Source organism: Pistacia vera, unplaced genomic scaffold (assembly GCF_008641045.1).
Source record: "Pistacia vera cultivar Batoury unplaced genomic scaffold, PisVer_v2 Contig270, whole genome shotgun sequence".
Classification (NCBI taxonomy): domain Eukaryota; kingdom Viridiplantae; phylum Streptophyta; class Magnoliopsida; order Sapindales; family Anacardiaceae; genus Pistacia; species Pistacia vera.
The window spans coordinates 1,080,833-1,100,850 of record NW_022196080.1 but is presented as its reverse complement, the minus strand read 5'-3'; the positions used below and the strand labels follow the sequence as shown (position 1 = coordinate 1,100,850).

The 20,018-nt window shown below is 44.0% G+C and overlaps 3 protein-coding genes across 3 annotated transcripts; all 3 read left to right on the top strand.

Moving 5' to 3' along the window:
• The first annotated feature begins 2,127 nt into the window (after window positions 1-2,127).
• On the top strand, window positions 2,128-5,141 carry LOC116133552 (receptor protein kinase TMK1-like). Its single transcript, XM_031419241.1, has 2 exons — window positions 2,128-4,477; window positions 4,618-5,141. The coding sequence occupies exons 1-2, from the start codon at window positions 2,230-2,232 to the stop codon at window positions 5,064-5,066; spliced, it is 2,697 nt and encodes an 898-aa protein (XP_031275101.1). The 5' UTR covers window positions 2,128-2,229; the 3' UTR covers window positions 5,067-5,141.
• Window positions 5,142-11,174: 6,033 nt separating this feature from the next.
• LOC116133542 (receptor-like kinase TMK3) lies at window positions 11,175-15,709 on the top strand. Its single transcript, XM_031419232.1, has 3 exons — window positions 11,175-11,220; window positions 14,404-15,120; window positions 15,234-15,709. The coding sequence occupies exons 1-3, from the start codon at window positions 11,175-11,177 to the stop codon at window positions 15,707-15,709; spliced, it is 1,239 nt and encodes a 412-aa protein (XP_031275092.1).
• Window positions 15,710-16,388: 679 nt separating this feature from the next.
• LOC116133541 (receptor protein kinase TMK1-like) lies at window positions 16,389-19,713 on the top strand. The gene is given in 4 exon segments (XM_031419231.1): window positions 16,389-17,454; window positions 17,457-17,641; window positions 18,364-19,252; window positions 19,334-19,713. Coding segments are annotated over 4 exon segments (2,520 nt in total).
• The last annotated feature ends 305 nt before the right edge of the window (window positions 19,714-20,018 follow it).

Sequence of the window (20,018 nt, the reverse complement as noted above, 5' to 3'; positions counted from 1 at the left end):
TCTTATATTACTTCTAACCAAACACCCCCCAAGAAGTAAATGAAAGTGGACCCCAAGAAGTAAATGAAAGTGGAGATAAAAGTAACTCAAATGGTTGGAATAGAAATTCAAATACTAGAAAACTTGCAGAAACTCAAATGTCCTCTTGAATGCTTACGGTAGATGATTATAGCAAATTGTTTCAGTTTTCCATAAGAGCATCTATAATGGTGTTCTTTATTTTAAAAAACATCTTTCATATAAATAAAGAGCATCTTCATTAATTTTTAAATATAAAGAACAAAATTTTTATTCAAATCCAATAGACTTTTAAATTTAATGAAAATACTCTGTATTTTCAAAAAAGATACTTAATAGGAGAAAGAATTAATAAATAAAATGCATAAAAACTTGTAATTTATTAATTAAAATTAGAATAGAAAACGAAATTTGACTCTCTAACTATAAAAAGTCAAACTCACTCTTTAATTTATTTTTAAACGATAAAGAGTCTACTTTAAATATAAATTAAAGAGTGAGTTTGACTCTCCAAGAGTCAAATTTCACTCTTTATCCTAATTTTAATTAATAAATTACAAATTTCTATGTATTTTATTTATTAATTCTTGAAACTTAATAGGAGAGAAAATTAAAATTTAAAGAGCCTATTGGATTTGAATAAAAATTTTGTTATTTATATTTAGAAATTAATGAAGATGCTTTTTACTTATATAAAAGATGCTTTGAGATGTTCTAAGAGCACCTCCAATGGTACTCTTTATTTTGAAGAGCATCTTTCATATAAATAAAGAGCATCTTTGTTAATTTTTAAATATAAAGAAAATATTTTTTATTCAAATCTAATAGACTCTTTAAATTTAATGAAGATGCTCTTTATTTTAAAGAAATAGACTTAATGGGAGAGAGAATTAATAAATAAAATGCATAGAAACTTGTAGTTTATTAATTAAAATTAGGATAGAGAATGAAATTTAACTCTCTAAATGTGGAGAGTCAAACTCACTCTCTAATTTATAGTTGAAAGATAAAGAGCTTGTTGGACTCTTATTTTTATGGATAGATTCTTTATAATAAAGAGTTTGAGTCTTATAAAGAGACATTTGGAGATGCTCTAATACAATAAACAGTGTCGTCTGTTTACTTTATTCACCTTACTAACATATAATCTTTACAGGCCCAAAACTAAAGCCCATGGGCTTGTGATAGCCCACCAATTTACTAATGCGAGCTGCCTCTTATTAAATTTACACAATAGGCTAAATAATTAAAGTTCTATAAATGGGAAAGAGGAGAAGAACACAGGGAGCAGGATTACAATTTCTATATTGGAGAAGATAACAAGATACAGCTTCTTAATAATCCAGGCCCAACGTTTCAAGTCTAAGAGATCATAACAACATCCAGCTTAACTTACTGGCTTTTTTACAATTTTATATGCATGCCCAACATCATCGAAGGTCCAAAAGATCATGATCCAGTATCTTGATTCTTTTCCATTTCAAGACGAGGAAATCCAAATGACGGTGAGGAAATTCAGTTTGTGTTTTTTACTTTGCAGGTCAAGATGTTCAAGGATAAGAGGTTATCAGACTACACAGCAGACATAATTATCATTGTAAAAACAGTTGCCAATTTTTTAACACAAAATCAAAATGAAATCAGAGGAAAATGTTGTTGAGGTACAAAATATTCAAATGGAAAACATATTGAAATAGAAGTTTTGGATGATACTAAAGGCGTACATAAACTAAGTGTTGAAATAGAAAATCTGAATGAAGAATCCCTGTCCTTAACGTTTACCATTATACAGAGTTCACACTTCACAGTCACTTCACCTTTAAGTCTAAATGCTCTGTAGATGGTCCAGGCGTTGGAATTCCACAACGCGTTTTCGACAATGTGGCCTGCCACCTAATTTCAATTTCCGCCTTTAATTCCTCAATTTTTACCCCAACAAATTCCCTTCACCTCAACCCCGTCTTTCTCAGTTATCTTTTTATTTACCTTATTTACTTGTGATTATTATGTGGTATTTTACATCTTTTTCCTTCATGTAACTAATACAATTTTCCGAAACATAAAAGGAACAGGTTGCAACTTTCTCCTAACTTTTCTCGAGTACTTTTTTACTCCATTTAAGAAAATGCAGAAACACTATCTGGACTTTCCCTCCTCTTCTCCCTTCTCTTTACGGCTCATTCTCTCTTCCTAATCATTTTTCTCCCGAAAATGAAGAATGCCCATTTCGCTGTTTTTATTTTCCTGCTCTCTCTTCTCTCTTTAATTCTCTCAGTTCACTCTCAGTCCAGTCCAGATGCTGCAGCAATGCAAGCTCTCAAAACCAGCTTAGGCAACCCGGCAAGCTTGGGCTGGACCGATCCTAACCCGTGTAAGTGGGAATACGTTGCCTGTTGGGAGGACCATCGGGTCTACGTGATCCGAATCGGGTCACAGAGCCTGAAAGGAACTCTCCCACCGGACCTCAGGAACTTAACTTCTCTGACTACACTTGATGTGATGAAGAACGAACTGAGTGGGCCTATCCCAAGTCTTGCTGGGTTGAGTTCTCTTCAAGAAGTGCTTTTTAATGACAACAATTTTACATATTTCCCCCCGGATTTCTTTTCTGGGTTAACTTCTTTGCAAAATATAAGCCTTGATTATAACTCCTTTGAGGCTTGGGAGATTCCTGTGAGTTTAACAAATGCAACGACTTTGCAGCAATTTTCTGCAAACGGGGCTAATGTTACAGGAGCTATTCCTGGGTTTCTTGGGGGAGATGTATTTCCAGAATTAAAGAGTTTGAATTTAGCCATGAACAACCTCCATGGGCAACTTCCGGAGAGTTTTGCTGGGTCAGCAATTGAGACACTTTGGTTGAATGGCCAAATCAGTGACACTAAGCTAAATGGATCAGTTTCTCTGCTACAAAACATGACTTCTTTGACTCAGGTTTGGCTTTATTCGAACCAATTTACGGGTCCTTTGCCAGATTTATCAGGGCTTACTGGCTTGAAGGACTTCAGCTTGAGAGATAATCAGTTGACGGGTATTGTTCCTTCATCTTTGGTTAATCTTCCTGGACTTTCTACGGTCAATTTGACTAATAATTTGCTTCAGGGTCCGACTCCAAAGTTTGATACTTCTAAAATTAGGGTGGATATGAGAACTGGGTCTAATAGCTTTTGTTTAGACGATCCTGGTTTTCCTTGTGCTAGTCAGGTTAATATTTTGTTATCAATTGCCGAATCTGTGGGTTATCCTGTGGTGTTTGCACAGAGTTGGAAAGGAAATAATCCTTGTGATGCCTCTCAGATATGGAAGGGGATTTCGTGTGATAGTGGTGGAAGCATCACGGTTGTTAATTTCCAAAATTTGGGGCTCACCGGCACTATTTCTTCGAATTTCTCTCAGCTTACATCGTTGAGACATTTGTTACTATCTGGTAATTCACTTACTGGTACTATACCTACTGAGCTTACAACTTTGTCTAAACTTGAGAAATTAGATGTGTCAAATAATCATATTTTTGGTAAAGTGCCGAAGTTTAGACAGAACGTGATTGTTAACATTCATGGGAACCCTGATATTGGAAAAGATAACAGTAGTTTCACGCCGGGAACACCACCAGGGGGTTCATCTGGAACTCCTGGTACTCATAGCGGAGAAACCAGTTCCCCAGGTGGTGGGAGCAAGAATACTGGAAAAATTGTTGGTTCTGTGATCGGTGCTGTTTGTGGTGCGTTTATTGTTGGATTAGGTGTCTGTTTGTATACCAGGAAACGAAAGCGTTCCAGTAGAGTACAGAGTCCGAATACTGTGGTGATACATCCTCAGAATGCAGGGGATGGAAATGCAGTCCTGACTGCAGCTTCAAGGTGGAGTATTAATGGAGATGAGTTTGCAACCATTCAAGTTCTGAGAAATGTAACTAATAACTTCAGTGAGGAAAATATATTGGGAAAAGGAGGTTTCGGGACTGTTTACCGAGGGGAATTGCACGAAGGGAAGAAAATTGCAGTCAAACGGATGGAATCCGGAGTGGTGAGTGAGCAGGGCTTGGCAGAGTTTAAGTCTGAGATTGAAGTTCTTACTAAAGTTCGACATCGCCATTTGTTGGCACTCCTTGGTTTTTGCTTGGATGAAAATGAGAGGCTTCTTATTTATGAATACATGCCTATGGGAACCCTCAGCAAGCATCTGTTCAAGTGGAAGGAGGAAGGTTTGAAACCACTCGAGTGGCCAAGAAGATTGACCATTGCCCTGGATGTCGCCAGAGGTGTTGAGTATTTACATGGTTTAGCACATCAAAGTTTTATTCATAGGGACCTTAAACCATCTAACATTCTTCTCGGAGATGATATGAAGGCTAAGGTTGCAGATTTTGGATTGGTCCGACTTGTTCCAGATAATGGAAAACATTCAATTGAGACAAGAGTAGCTGGCACTTTTGGGTATCTTGCTCCAGAGTATGTAGGTAATGACTGTTCTTTACATTTTTATTTGTCATATTGAATAACAAAAAATATGTCTACATTACACACTGTAATAGTTACAGTTAATAATTGTGTATTCTTTTTGTTCCTGAAGTTGAATGTTATGTATATGACTTGACAGAGACTGGACGAGCGACTATTAAGGTTGATGTATATAGCTTTGGAGTAATCTTGATGGAGTTAATCACAGGTAGAAAAGCCGTTGATGCATCTGACCCAGAAAATGTTGTGCATCTGGTTACATGGTTCCGCGAAATGTGTAGTAACAAGAACACATTCCAGAAGGCCATTGATCAGAGTATTGAACTCAATGAGGAAGCGCTAGCCAGTATAACCACAGTTGCTGAGTTGGCTGACCACTGCTGCGAAAAAAACCCGTACAAAAGGCCTGGAATGGGTCATGTTGTACAAGTTCTATCATCTTCAGCTGAATTGTGGAAACCAACAGAAACAATTTCTTATGACATGCATGAAATGGAACTTGACATAGCCTTACCTAAATCCCATTCATTGCAGCCAGAATCACTTTCGCCTCTGTCTGAGGTGCAGGTGTCGCACCATTCTTTATAAATTTATTGTACCAACTCTGAGTTCAGTTGCCACTTGTAAATTAGACCTGATTTTAGGTTGCAATAATAAACTTTCAATAATCTTGAATGCATGTTGGACTCTTTAGGGTGCAGAATTAGTTGTACACACAAAAAGTCCTTTAGCCCTGTGACCTGCAAAATGCTAAAAGAACAGAATAAATAGTAATAATGATAACCTTTATCAATGTACCGTTAATATGTGATATGCCCTTTCTTTAATATCCTGTGCGTAATTCAATCTTGTTATACTTGGGAAAACAAGGGATGACGTGGAAAGTCACGTGATACAGTGTGATCTGCTCCCGTCAGAACGGTAAGTATACGTCAGGCCTGTCAAACGCTATGGAGCTCCCACGTGTCCATTTCCCTGCAATAAATCGCGTGAAATCAGCTTGGGAAGGGGGCAATGGGACGTAAAGCTGGATTATGTCCTGACACTCACACCAACCCATGGATTTAATGATAATTACACGCCCTCATCTGGTTATAAAAGGGAGAAGACCCCTTCATTAAAAGGATTCGGCCATTTTTACACTTGAACTCTCTCTCTTGCAAACTTTGTATTTACTTTTCCTAATCATTTTGTAAGTCAGTCCGCTGTTGCGACCTGACCCACAATACTAATACAAATCAGTGGACGTAGGACTTGCTACCTTAGCATCCGAACCACTTTAAAAAGCTCCCATTGCATTTGTTTCACATTTTCTATACATAATCACGTGTGTCTCTTGACCAATCAACGTTACACACGTGTCGATTAGTTGGTGTTAGAATCACGCATCAACAGTTTGGCGCTAGAAGGAGGGCCTGATTTAGTGTTCATCCTTCATCAGGAGAATCTTTAACCTACTGGTCCTACAGCAACAAATGGCCTGCCAATCTGAACCTGAGCAAGCTAACCAGCGCGCTGAAGGAGTCCCCTTGACCCAAGGGGATACCCCCTCCAGGGTACTTCCAGTTTCACAAAATGCTGCGGGGGATATCCCGGCAGCTTCGCAGCTTGACCTCGCCATCAGAAGCTACCTGGAGAAGTTCGATAATACTCTCCAGATGGTCAACTAGAGGCTGGACCGTTTGGACCAATGAATGTCATCTACAACAGCTGGGGCGGTGCAACCGCCAAAAACGCCTGCAGGTCGCGCGAAAGCATGGCAAAGGGAAATAGCCTGTGCCGCGAGCACTGCAGCGCGTAGACGTAAGGGTAAGCAAGTGGCAAAAAGTAAGCCTACGGGCTCCCAAGGACCAGCGAACACAAACCATGCCCCGAGCAGGGTGCCGGCAAAGCTGAGACTCGGCGAAAAAGTGAATCTCGAGCTGTCCCATGCCACGTCGCAGGTGAACCCAAGCAAAGGTGCCCTGCACGACGATTCCTGTCACCGCCAGCAGAACGATCCTGATCGCTATCATGCGGGTGGTCCCCACACCTCGCGGGGCGGTTCGTACCACCGCGAGGGTCGTAAAAATGGCCCGCACAATCTTTCGCCTTCACACACCTCTAGTCAGCGTGTGTCGAGTGCGGCCGGAAATGCCGGCTGAGGCGAAGAGGAGTCCGACCTCCGGACTTTCCTGAACCGTAATCACGAAGGCCGGACTCGCATGGGTGAAAGCAATCCCCAATTGGCTTCGTTACCACAAATTGAGGAGCTACAGCGAGCTCTGGAGAGGTTAAGGGAGCAGCAAAACGAACAGGCCCAGGTCGCCTCTGCATCCCCTTTCTCCCCCGAAGTGCTAGCTGCTCTACTCCTTGTAAGCCCCGAGGGGGCTCGAATTCATGGTATTCTCCGGTTCGGGTTTAAGACGACCAACAATGAGGCTGAGTATGAAGCCCTGCTTGCCGGGTTGCGACTTGCCAAAGAAATGGGTGCAACCGCGATCAGCATTTACAGCGACTCCATGCTGGTCGTCAACCAAATTTTAGGGGAATACCAAGCCAAGGAAGAGAACATGGTCCGCTACCTGAAAGAAGCTAAGACCGCTCTCAGGTCGTTCAAGCACTTTGAAATCACTCAGATCCCCAGAGATAGCAATTCTATAGCGGACGCCCTAGCAAAGATAGCCTCGTCGTTGGATTCAAAGGCTCCAAATAACATTCCTGTTCGTTTCGTCGATGCTCCAACTATCAGCTCAACCGAACAGGCCGTAAATGTGACTCAACCGAATTCCTGGATGATTCCCATTGTCCAGTACCTCAAGGATGGGACCTTGCCGAGCGACAAGGTCGAGGCAAGGGTCCTGCGAGCAAGATCTGCTCGTTACACACTCATCGGGGACCAGCTGTACAGGAGAGGATTCAGTGCCCCTCTCCTCCGATGTGTAACCAGTGAAGAAGCAGACTACGTCATGAGGGAAATTCACGAAGGGATCTACGAAAATCACACAGCTGCTCGATCTCTCGTGAACAAGGTTGTTCGTCAGGGATATTATTGGCCTCGAATCCAAGAAGATACGCACAATTTTGTCAAGAAATGTGACAAGTGCCAGCGGTTCGCGAACATTCCGCGAGCCCCCTCGCACGAGCTGATAACGATGTCTAGCCCCTAGCCATTTTCCATGTGGGGGATCGACCTTATCGGTCCCATGCCAGTTGGAAAGGGAGGGGTCAAATATGCCGTGGTCGCGGTAGATTATTTCACAAAATCGGTGGAAGCTGAACCGCTAGCCGCGATCACGACCAGAAAGCTGAAAGACTTCGTTTTCAAGAACATAGTGTGCCGCTACGGAATTCCCCACACCCTCATCTCGGATAATGGAAAGCAATTCGATAACGAGGAGTTCAAGCAGTTCTGCGACGAGCTGGGCATCCATAAAAAATTCGCCTCAATCGCCAGACCGCAAGTGAATGGCCAAGTTGAAGCTGTTAACAAGACCATCAAGCACACTCTGAAGGCCAAGCTTGGGGCAGCCAAAGGAAATTGGGCTGACGATCTCCCCGAAGTCTGCTGACGATCTCCCCGAAGTCTTATGGGCGTACAGGACAACTCCAAGAACCTCCACCTCAAAAACCCCCTTTTCGCTAGCCTATGGCTGCGAAGCAATGATTCCTGTGGAGGTGGGAACTGGTTCTCTTCAGAGAGACTTGTACGATGAGGTTGAAAACGAAGCACTTATGAGGGCAAGTCTGGATCTCGTTGAAGAGCACCGCAGCAAGGCTTCGCTAAGGATAGCAGCCTACCAGCAACGTGCGAAAAGGTTCTTCGATTCAAAGGTCAAGCGAAGAGACTTACAGGTCGGAGACCTTGTATTAAAAGAAGTTCTCCTTGGAAGCAGGGAGCCAAGTGCGGGGGTACTAGGACCTATCTGGGAAGGACCGTACCGGGTCGACAAGGTGATCAGACCGGGGACTTACCATCTCAAAAGATTGAACGGTTCCAAAGTACCCCGAGCTTGGAATGTCGAGCACCTCCGGCCATACTATCAGTAATCCCGAACTCAGCTCTCATTATAGATCAGTTTTTTATTTTGTTAGTTCCCCCTTTGTTGTAAAGTATTATTCTGTTCGCTTAAACAGTTCGCGTTTATTCTATTCGCTTAAGCAGTTCGCATTTATTCTGTTCGCTTGTAACGATTCACATGTAATATTGCCTATGTAAAACTGAATTGTAAACTGCACTCATATATGATAAAGCGAACAGCAATTGAAAGCAAAATGTATTTTCATTTATTTACAACAAAAATTAAGATCCTATTTTAATGGAGTCAGACCCATTGCACTATGGCTGGTCGAGGGGATCCTTCGAAGCAGGACCAGAACCCTATGCCTGGTCAGATCTTCGGGTGGCCGCTGCTGCCTGATCATCTTCCTCCGCCAGAATCCGCAAGGTCTCTTACCACCCCTCTGGGAGGTCGGAAATATCCAGATCTGGGTTCTTCGGTTGTAAGGCATAGATGGACCCGATTGCCCAGTCGGCGGCCTTATCCTCGATCTCCTCTGACTGGATACGCATTTCTTCAGTCAGTGAAGCAATTCTTTCCCGACTCTCCTGAAGTTCGGCCTCCAGAGCAAGCCTTTCCTTTTCGGAAACCTCCCTTTCTTGTTCAGCTCGCTGAGCCCATATGGAGGTCGTCTGGAGCTTCTGGTCCTTCTCTCCGACCTCCTTGGAGAGCCCAGCAATTGTCCTCTGAAGCTCATTTACTTCCTCCGCACGTCGTTCAAGCTCCGCCTTTTGGAAGTCCACTATTCGCAGAGCGGCATCCTTTTGGTTCAGGTACCTGTTCACCGCTTCGAATGCTTGCATTCTTTCCGCTTCGACGGACTCCAGGTTCTATTTGAGCTTCGCGACCTCCTCCTTTAGGTCGCTTGCCCCCTTTGCGGCCCCCAGCCGAGTCTTCTCCATAGACATCCTCATCGCAAGCAAAGCCTGCGAGCAAGAAGTGAATTAGAATAAAAACGGCAGACAAACTTTAAGAGCAGTTCGTTTACATTGCTTAGATGTTGAAACGACGTGGTCATCAGGTCGTCGCCCGTATCGGCGAACTCATCATATGACTACGATAGCCCACACTCGAGCAGAGAATAGACTATCGGCTGCAAGTATTTGGGCAGGCTCCCCAACGAGTCCAGCACTGGCGTGCCCTTCACCTTGTTGGCAGCGATCGTCTCGTCCGCGGGTTCCTTGCCTGACCTCCTTCTTGAGTCCTGTTGCGACCTCAAGGGTTCTTCCTCAGATTCGGTCTCTGACTCGTCGACCTAAATCTGCTTCCTCTTCTTCGACCTCTGGGTCGGAGCCTTTCGCCTTGGGCGAGCAGGTGGTGTCTGAGCGACCTGTTCTGTCCTGGTTGCTTCTTGCACAGGACGGGACTGGGAAGGCGTGGCTGTTCGCACCGGTTGTGCTGTAATGGGATGAGCAGCTTCGATCGCTCTCTCTCTCCTCGATTGAGGGAAGACAAACGGTGCTCGGCGAGGTTGCTCAGACTCTTTCGGAGGCATAGTCGTTGTATGCAAGTACATTAGTAAGCAAAAGTTATTCTGCGACCAGAAGGGAATCAGTGTAACTTACCTTCTAGGGGTTCCAAAGACGCGTTGTTATTGATGAAACCGTACTTCCGCAAGTTCGTGGTTGTCACGAGCTTCCTCGTGTCCCGGCTTTCCTCGGGAAGGACTCCAAAAGACACGAGCCTGTCTGGGTCATCAAGCAGGTCTTGGCTGGTCGTCTTATTAACTGCAAAAGAAGGCAGGTCGTTATGATAAAGCAGACGAACAGACAATGAACCTAGCGAAAAAGAACCTACTTAGTTCCTGAAAACGGCAGTGGCCGTCATAGCAGAAAAAGAAGAATTTTGTCTCGTAGGCCCCCGCGTTGCTGGGATAGCTATGTATCCCTTCGGCGATGGTAGGTCGCCGGGACAAGTAATAGGAATCCTTGTCCTTACTCTTTTTGAGATAGTAAGCGATACCGAGCTCCACTGCCGTTGGCTCGCCCAAGCCACTCTCGCGGCATGCGATGTACATCGCGACGGCGATGACATACGCGTTTGGCGTCAACTGCATCGGTGCGATCCCGAAGTGATCCAGGACCAACCTGATGAAAGGATGGAAGGGAATCATCCCTCCACCCTTGAAGATCTCTTCAGAGATCGCAGCAAGGCCTTCGAAAGGATGCTGTGACGATCGGGTGTGGTCGAGGAACACCTCTGCGCGGACGTCAAACTGTCTTTTTATCCTATTGAACTCTTCTTGGGTGAGAACCGAGAAGACATCAAGGGATGCATCAGCGGGAACGTCCCGCGAGGACGAACTGGTCGCTTCCTCGGGTCTGGACGTTGACAGTTCCATTACAGAGTCTGCAACACTGATAGACAGGTCATTTTAGCCATCGCATGTTGTCCCGCACGGCGGCATGGGACAAATCCCTTAAACCCTAACAGTAACTCGAGCCGCCATCCATGGCTCGAATCCGACGACAACGTCGCGTCTCTGGTGAAACACCGGGAGACCCAACGCCATTGCCCACCAACCAAACACAAAAAAAAGAGGGAGGAAGAAAGAAGGAGACCTTACCTTTTGGGGGGCGTGACCAAGAACATATCTTATTTCAGATATCTGAGAAGCGCCAATTATTCAATCTTGTTATACTTGGGAAAACAAGGGATGACGTGGAAGTCACGTGATACATGTGATCTGCTCCGTCAGAACGGTAAGTATACGTCAGGCCTCAAACGCTATGAGCTCCCACGTGTCCATTTCCCTGCAATAAATCGCGTGAAATCAGCTTGGAGGGGGCAATGGACGTAAAGCTGGATTATGTCCTGAACTCACACCAACCATGGATTTAATGATAATTACACCCCTCATCTGGTTATAAAAGAGAGACCCCTTCATTAAAAGGATTCGGCCATTTTTACACTTGAACTCTCTCTCTTGCAAACTTTGTATTTACTTTTCCTAATCATTTTGTAAGTCGTCCCTGTTGCGACCTGACCACAATACTAATACAAATCATGGACGTAGGACTTGCTACCTTAGCATCCGAACCACTTTAAAAGCTCCCATTGCATTTGTTTCACATTTTCTATACATAATCGTGTGTCTCTTCCCAATCAACGTTACACACGTGTCGATAGTTGGTGTTAGAATCACGCATCAACAGTTTGGCGCTAGAAGGAGGGCCTGATTTAGTGTTCATCCTTCATCAGGAGAATCTTTAACCTACTGGTCCTACAGCAACAATGCCTGCCAATCTGAACCTGAGCAAGCTAACCACGCGCTGAGGAGTCCCCTTGACCCAAGGGATACCCCCTCCAGGGTACTTCCATTTTTCACAAAATGCTGCGGGGATATCCGGCAGCTTCGAAGCTTGACCTCGCCATCAGAAGCTACCTGGAAAGTTCGATAATACTCTCCAGATGGTCAACTAGAGGCTGGACCGTTTGGACCAATGATGTCATCTACAACAGCTGGGGCGGTGCAACCGCCAAAAACGCCTGCAGGTCGCGCGAAAGCAGGCAAAGGGAAATAGCCTGTGCCGCGAGCACTGCAGCGCGTAGACGTAAGGGTAAGCATGGCAAAAGTAAGCCTACGGGCTCCCAAGGACCAGCGAACACAAACCATGCCCCGAGCAGGGTGCCGGCAAAGCTGAGACTCGGCGAAAAAGTGATCTCGAGCTGTCCCATGCCATCGCAGGTGAACCCAAGCAAAGGTGCCCTGCACGACGATTCCTGTCACCGCCAGCAGAACGATCCTGTCGCTATCATGCGGGGTCCCCACACCTCGCGGGGCGGTTCGTACCACCGCGAGGGTCGTAAAATGGCCCGCACAATCTTTCGCCTTCACACACCTCTAGTCAGCGTTGGTCGAGTGCGGCCGGAAATGCCGGCTGAGGCGAAAGAGGATTCCGACCTCCGGACTTTCCTGAACCGTAATCACGAAGGCCGGACTCGCATGGTGAAAGCAATCCCCAATTGGCTTCGTTACCCAAAATTGAGGAGCTACAGCGAGCTCTGGAGAGGTTAAGGGAGCAGCAAAACGAACAGGCCCAGGTCGCCTCTGCATCCCCTTTCTCCCCGAGTGCTAGCTGCTCTACTCCTTGTAACCCCCGAGGGGGCTCGAATTCATGGTATTCTCCGTTCGGGTTTAAGACGACAACAATGAGCTGAGTATGAAGCCCTGCTTGCCGGTTGCGACTTGCCAAAGAAATGGTGCAACCGCGATCAGCATTTACAGCGACTCCATGCTGGTCGTCAACCAAATTTTAGGGGAATACCAAGCCAAGAAGAGAACATGGTCCGCTACCTGAAAGAAGCTAGAACCGCTCTCAGGTCGTTCAAGCACTTTGAAATCACTCAGATCCCCAGAGATAGCAATTCTATAGCGGACGCCCTAGCAAAGATAGCCTCGTCTTTGGATTCAAAGGCTCCAAATAACATTCCTGTTCGTTTCGTCGATGCTCCAACTATGCTCAACCGAACAGGCCGTAAATGTGACTCAACCGAATTCCTGTGATTCCCATTGTCCAGTACCTCAAGGATGGGACCTTGCCGAGCGACAAGGTCGAGGCAAGGTCCTGCGAGCAAGATCTGCTCGTTACACACTCTCGGGCCAGCTGTACAGGAGAGGATTCAGTGCCCCTCTCCTCGATTGTAACCAGTGAAGAAGCAGACTACGCATAGGGAAATTCACGAAGGGATCTACGAAAATCACACAGCTGCTCGATCTCTCGTGAACAAGGTTGTTCGTCAGGATATTATTGGCCTCGAATCCAAGAAGATACGCACAATTTTGTCAAGAAATGTGACAAGTGCCAGCGGTTCGCGAACATTCCGCGAGCCCCCTCGCACGAGCTGATAACGATGTCTAGCCCCTAGCCTTTTCCATGTGGGGGATCGACCTTATCGGTCCCATGCCAGTTGGAAGGAGGGGTCAAATATGCCGTGGTCGCGGTAGATTATTTCACAAAATCGTGGAAGCTGAACCGCTAGCCGCGATCACGACCAGAAAGCTGAAGACTTCGTTTTCAAGAACATAGTGTGCCGCTACGGAATTCCCCACACCCTCTCTCGGATATGGAAAGCAATTCGATAACGAGGAGTTCACAGTTCTGCGACGAGCTGGGCATCCATAAAAAATTCGCCTCAATCGCCAGACCGCAAGTGAATGGCCAAGTTGAAGCTGTTAACAAGACCATCAAGCACACTCTGAAGGCCAGCTTGGGGCAGCCAAAGGAAATTGGGCTGACGATCTCCCCGAAGTCTGCTGACGATCTCCCCGAAGTCTTATGGCGACAGGACAACTCCAAGAACCTCCACCTCAAAAACCCCCTTTTCGCTAGCCTATGGCTGCGAAGCAATGATTCCTGTGGTGGGAACTGGTTCTCTTCAGAAGACTTGATGAGGTTGAAAACGAAGCACTTATGAGGCAAGTCTGGATCTCGTTGAAGAGCACCGCAGCAAGGCTTCGCTAAGATAGCAGCCTACCAGCAACGTGCGAAAAGGTTCTTCGATTCAAAGGTCAAGCGAAGAGACTTACAGTCGGAGACCTTGATTAAAAAGTTCTCCTTGAAGCAGGGACCCAGTGCGGGGTACTAGACCTATCTGGGAAGGACCGTACCGGGTCGACAAGGTGATCAGACCGGGGACTTACCACTCAAAAGATTGAACGGTTCCAAAGTCCCCGACTTGGAATGTCGAGCACCTCCGGCCATACTATCAGTAATCCCGAACTCAGCTCTCATTATAGATCGTTTTTTATTTTGTTAGTTCCCCCTTTGTTGTAAAGTATTATTCTGTTCGCTTAAACGTTCGCGTTTATTCTATTCGCTTTAAGCAGTTTCGCTTATATTCCTGTTCGCATGCTGTTTGTGGTGCGTTTATTGTTGGATTAGGTGTCTGTTTGTATACCAGGAAACGAAAGCGTTCCAGTAGAGTACAGAGTCCGAATACTGTGGTGATACATCCTCAGAATGCAGGGGATGGAAATGCAGTCCTGACTGCAGCTTCAAGGTGGAGTATTAATGGAGATGAGTTTGCAACCATTCAAGTTCTGAGAAATGTAACTAATAACTTCAGTGAGGAAAATATATTGGGAAAAGGAGGTTTCGGGACTGTTTACCGAGGGGAATTGCACGAAGGGAAGAAAATTGCAGTCAAACGGATGGAATCCGGAGTGGTGAGTGAGCAGGGCTTGGCAGAGTTTAAGTCTGAGATTGAAGTTCTTACTAAAGTTCGACATCGCCATTTGTTGGCACTCCTTGGTTTTTGCTTGGATGAAAATGAGAGGCTTCTTATTTATGAATACATGCCTATGGGAACCCTCAGCAAGCATCTGTTCAAGTGGAAGGAGGAAGGTTTGAAACCACTCGAGTGGCCAAGAAGATTGACCATTGCCCTGGATGTCGCCAGAGGTGTTGAGTATTTACATGGTTTAGCACATCAAAGTTTTATTCATAGGGACCTTAAACCATCTAACATTCTTCTCGGAGATGATATGAAGGCTAAGGTTGCAGATTTTGGATTGGTCCGACTTGTTCCAGATAATGGAAAACATTCAATTGAGACAAGAGTAGCTGGCACTTTTGGGTATCTTGCTCCAGAGTATGTAGGTAATGACTGTTCTTTACATTTTTATTTGTCATATTGAATAACAAAAAATATGTCTACATTACACACTGTAATAGTTACAGTTAATAATTGTGTATTCTTTTTGTTCCTGAAGTTGAATGTTATGTATATGACTTGACAGAGACTGGACGAGCGACTATTAAGGTTGATGTATATAGCTTTGGAGTAATCTTGATGGAGTTAATCACAGGTAGAAAAGCCGTTGATGCATCTGACCCAGAAAATGTTGTGCATCTGGTTACATGGTTCCGCGAAATGTGTAGTAACAAGAACACATTCCAGAAGGCCATTGATCAGAGTATTGAACTCAATGAGGAAGCGCTAGCCAGTATAACCACAGTTGCTGAGTTGGCTGACCACTGCTGCGAAAAAAACCCGTACAAAAGGCCTGGAATGGGTCATGTTGTACAAGTTCTATCATCTTCAGCTGAATTGTGGAAACCAACAGAAACAATTTCTTATGACATGCATGAAATGGAACTTGACATAGCCTTACCTAAATCCCATTCATTGCAGCCAGAATCACTTTCGCCTCTGTCTGAGGTGCAGGCGTCGCACCATTCTTTATAAATTTATTGTACCAACTCTGAGTTCTGTTGCCACTTGTAAATTAGACCTGATTTTAGGTTGCAATGATAAACTTTCAATAATCTTGAATGCATGTTGGACTCTTTAGGGTGCAGAATTAGTTGTACACACAAAAAGTCTTTTAGCCCTGTGACCTGCAAACTGCTAAAAGAACAGAATAAATAGTAATAATGATAACCTTTATCAATGTACCGTTAATACGTGATATGCCCTTTCTTTAATATCCTGTGCCTACTTGGCTACTTCAATCTATATATTTTTTTCAATAAGTACATGTTAGTACTCTGAACACAATTTAATTTGATGGATCCGCCACTTAACCTTACCGTTAGCGTTAAGACACAAATATTTCAGTCTTATAGCCAATTAAATTGTTGGGATTGTACACTGTCAACGAGAAATTAAATTGGGTAGGACTATAAAATTTTGTCTCAGCATTGTAATTTCCTCCCTCAAACTGTCAAACATTAACTCTAAACTTCTTGTTTTTTTTCCTAAGCGGCAATATCAACTTTTCTGTAGCTTACTGGCTAAGTGAGAATCCTGGAAGGCTGGAACACCTTGAATTTGGAGATTAAATGAGCCAATCCCAAAATAACTAAATTTAATTCTTAAAAAACTTCATAATTTTTACAGAACACTTCCAATTTTCCCGAGAAAAATGAATACAAGCCATCTGGGTATTTCCCTTCTCCTACTGCTCTGTCTCCTTTCTTCCACTCTCCAAGTTCACTCCCAGTCCAGCCCAGATGCATTATCCATGAAAGCACTGAAAGCTAGCCTAGGAAACCCGGAAAACCTGGGATGGTTCGACCCAGACCCGTGTAAATGGAAATACATTACGTGCTGGAATAGCCGGGTTACCAAGATCCAAATCAGCTCCCATAATCTGACAGGAAGCCTTCCTGTAGATCTAAAGAACCTCTCTTCGTTGATCGTGCTGGAGGTGGCTTATAACCAACTGAAAGGGCCGATCCCGAGTCTTGCCGGGCTAACTTCTCTTCTAATAGTGCACTTGAACAACAATCTTTTCTCATACATACACTCCGATTTCTTTACAGGTTTAACCTCTTTACGATCTATAAGTTTGGATTATAATCCATACATTTCTTCTTGGGAGATACCTGAAAGTATAAAAGATGCCACGGCTTTGCAGATTTTTACTGCAGATGTGGCTAATATCTGGGGTACTATTCCGGACTTCTTTGGGAGAGATACATTTCCTGTTTTAAAGGTTTTGCGTTTGGCCATGAACAATCTAGAGGGATCAATTCCATCTAGTTTTGCTAAATCTTCAATTGAAACTCTTGTGTTGAGTGATCAAAACAGTATCTCGAAGCTCAACGGATCAGTTGCAGTGTTACAAAACATGACTTCTTTAACACTAGTTTCGCTTTATGCCAATAATTTTACAGGTCCTTTGCCAGATTTTTCCAGGCTAAATAGTTTGGAATATTTGGACTTGAAAGGTAATCAGTTAACAGGTATTGTTCCTTTCTCTCTGGTTAACCTTCCTAAGCTTTCTACTGTTTATTTGAGTAATAATTTTCTTCAAGGTCCGACTCCGGAGTTCGATAAGTCTAAAGTTGATTCGGATATAGGAGATGGGTTTAACAGTTTTTGCTTAGATGATCCAGGTGTTGCTTGTGATAGTCGGGTTAATGTTTTGTTATCAATTGTGGGGTCTATGGATTATCCAGTGGTGTTTGCACAGAGCTGGGTAGCAAATGACCTTGCAGTAACTCTCAACAGTGGAAGGGAATCGCATGTGACGGTAACAACATTACGACTGTTAATTTCCATAATTTGGGATTGTCAGGTACAATTTCTTCGAATTTTTCTATGCTTAAATCGTTGAAAACAACGATTCTTTCGGAAAATTCACTTTCCGGTACTATACCTAATGAGCTAATTGTTAGAGTCAAAAAATGTCGTTGGCCTAAATAGGCCCAAAGACAAAGACACATTCATCTAAGCTGGAAGCTTGGGCCCAACTCCGATGGAGCCCAAATCAGAGTTTGCAGATGAGGCCCATTCAGTATACTTTCTCATCTTCTCACCGTTTAGACCCAAGCCTCCTAATCCTTGAACACCTATTGGGCTCACGATCAACTCGGAGCCCACAGTCGCCTACGAAGTACATTCCCACTTGAACTCTGCTGACGAAGTCAATTACTAACCTAACCCCTCCAAGGTCCGTACTCGGGGCACATTCGAACTCCCTTTCTTGCTGAGATAAGGGCGCCAAAGGCTACACCTTTGGAGAAGACTACCATCCCAAGGACTCCCAGTCCTACCAAGACTCGGAGATCATGTATTCACTATTTAAACAGAGGTCAACCCTCTCACAGGGGACATAAACATTACACCTTCAGACCCTGAAGTTCCTACTCTTGAGAACTTCGCATTACAGCCGTAGTCACAATCCCCAACTAGACTCCCGGTAACCTTTCTTCTCCCTAACCTTCACTAAATTAGCCTCATTCAGTCTTGCTGACTTGAGCGTCAGAGTGCCTACGGCAAACACCACCCTGGTGTTTTCCGTCGCTTCACGTTTGTTTCCTTACGTGTGCAGGTGCAGCAGATCGCTAATAACCTCAACCTCACGGGATCAGTCCCCATTTCCATACAGGTAGATTTTTATGTCTACGCTAACAACTCTGCCTAATCTTCTAAGGTTAGATGTATCAAACAACCATCTTTATGGTAAAGTGCCAAATTTTAGACCATCTGTAAGTGTTGAAACTACTGGGAACCCTGATGTGCAAAATTACACAAAAGTCAGTCCTGCGGAAGCACCTCATTTGAGTTTACCTAGGATACCTCCTAGCACTGATGACTTTGACAGAAATTCAAATGCTAGTTACAATTTGGGTTACGTAATTGTTGCTGTTTGTGGTCTGATTATTATTATTGGATTAGGCGTGTTCATGTATGTCAGAAAAGGAAAGCATTCCAGGTACTGGAAACTTTTGAGATTTGCAACTAATAATTTCAGTGACAGAAAGATATTGGGAAGAGGTGGTTTGGGTACTGTTTACGAAGGTGAACTGCCTGATGGATCGAAAATTGCAGTAAAAAAGGCTGGAGCCGTAAATGAACAGGGATTGAAAGAGTTTAAGTCTGAGATTGAAGTTCTTACCAAGGTTCGCCATTGTCATTTGGTGGCACTTCTTGGTTATTGCCTTGAAGGAAATGAGGGGCTCCTTCTTTATGAATACATGTCCCAGGGGAGCCTGAGCAGGCATCTGTTCAATTGGAAAGAGGAAGGGCTGAAACCACTTGAATGGAGTCAAAGGCTGAGAATCGCCCTGTATGTTGCTAGAGGTCTTGAATATCTACATGGTTTAGCAAATCAAAGTTTTATACATAGAGATCTTAAACCATCCAACATTCTTCTTGGAGATGACATGCACGCTAAGATTGCAGATTTTGGATTGGCTCGCCTCGTTCCACATAAAGGAAAACATTCAATTGAAACCAGACTAGTCGGAACTTTGGGTTATATTGCTCCAGAGTGTATAGGTAAACATTATTTTGCTATGTAGCATGCCATAATTGTGTAAAAGTAATATGTTATAATATGTGATTGTTTCTTCTTGGCAGTGACTGGACGTGTTACTACGAAGGTTGATGTGTTTAGCTTCAGAGTAATCTTAATGGAGTTAATTACAGGTAAGAAAGCCATTGATGCAACTCTTCCTGAGGATATGGTGCACCTTATCCCATGGTTTCGCAGAATGCATACTAACAAGGATACATTTCGTACGGCCATTTATGAAACATTTGGGGTAGACGAGGAAACTCTTGCAGGTGTGAGCAAAGCGGCAGAGCTAGCTGACCACTGCTGCACCGGAGAACCTTCCCAAAGGCCTGACATGAATCATGTAGTGAATGTACTCTCATCTCTAGTTGAGGTGTGGAGGCCTGTAGAACTAGTTTATGATGATATATATGGAATTAACCTTAACAGTGATGAACCCTAATGCCCCCATAGAATATAAAAGTTTACCTTTGTCTCGCAAAAACAGCTCAGACTTACTCATGTCTTTGCTGCAAAAACCTAACGTTATAACCATCATATAACAATTTTATCTTGCAGATCTTAACAATGTTTTTTTTTTTTTTTAACTGAAATCTACTCAATAGATTTTCAAGCATCCAATTATAAAGTTCTATGTCAGCTCGAGTGAAGTACACTCGCCCTATAATTGGTGGTTGTACAAACATCCATTGTAGGGAAAAAAACTTTCTGATGGTAGTTAATAGGAGTTGTTGCTTTTACTAAAAT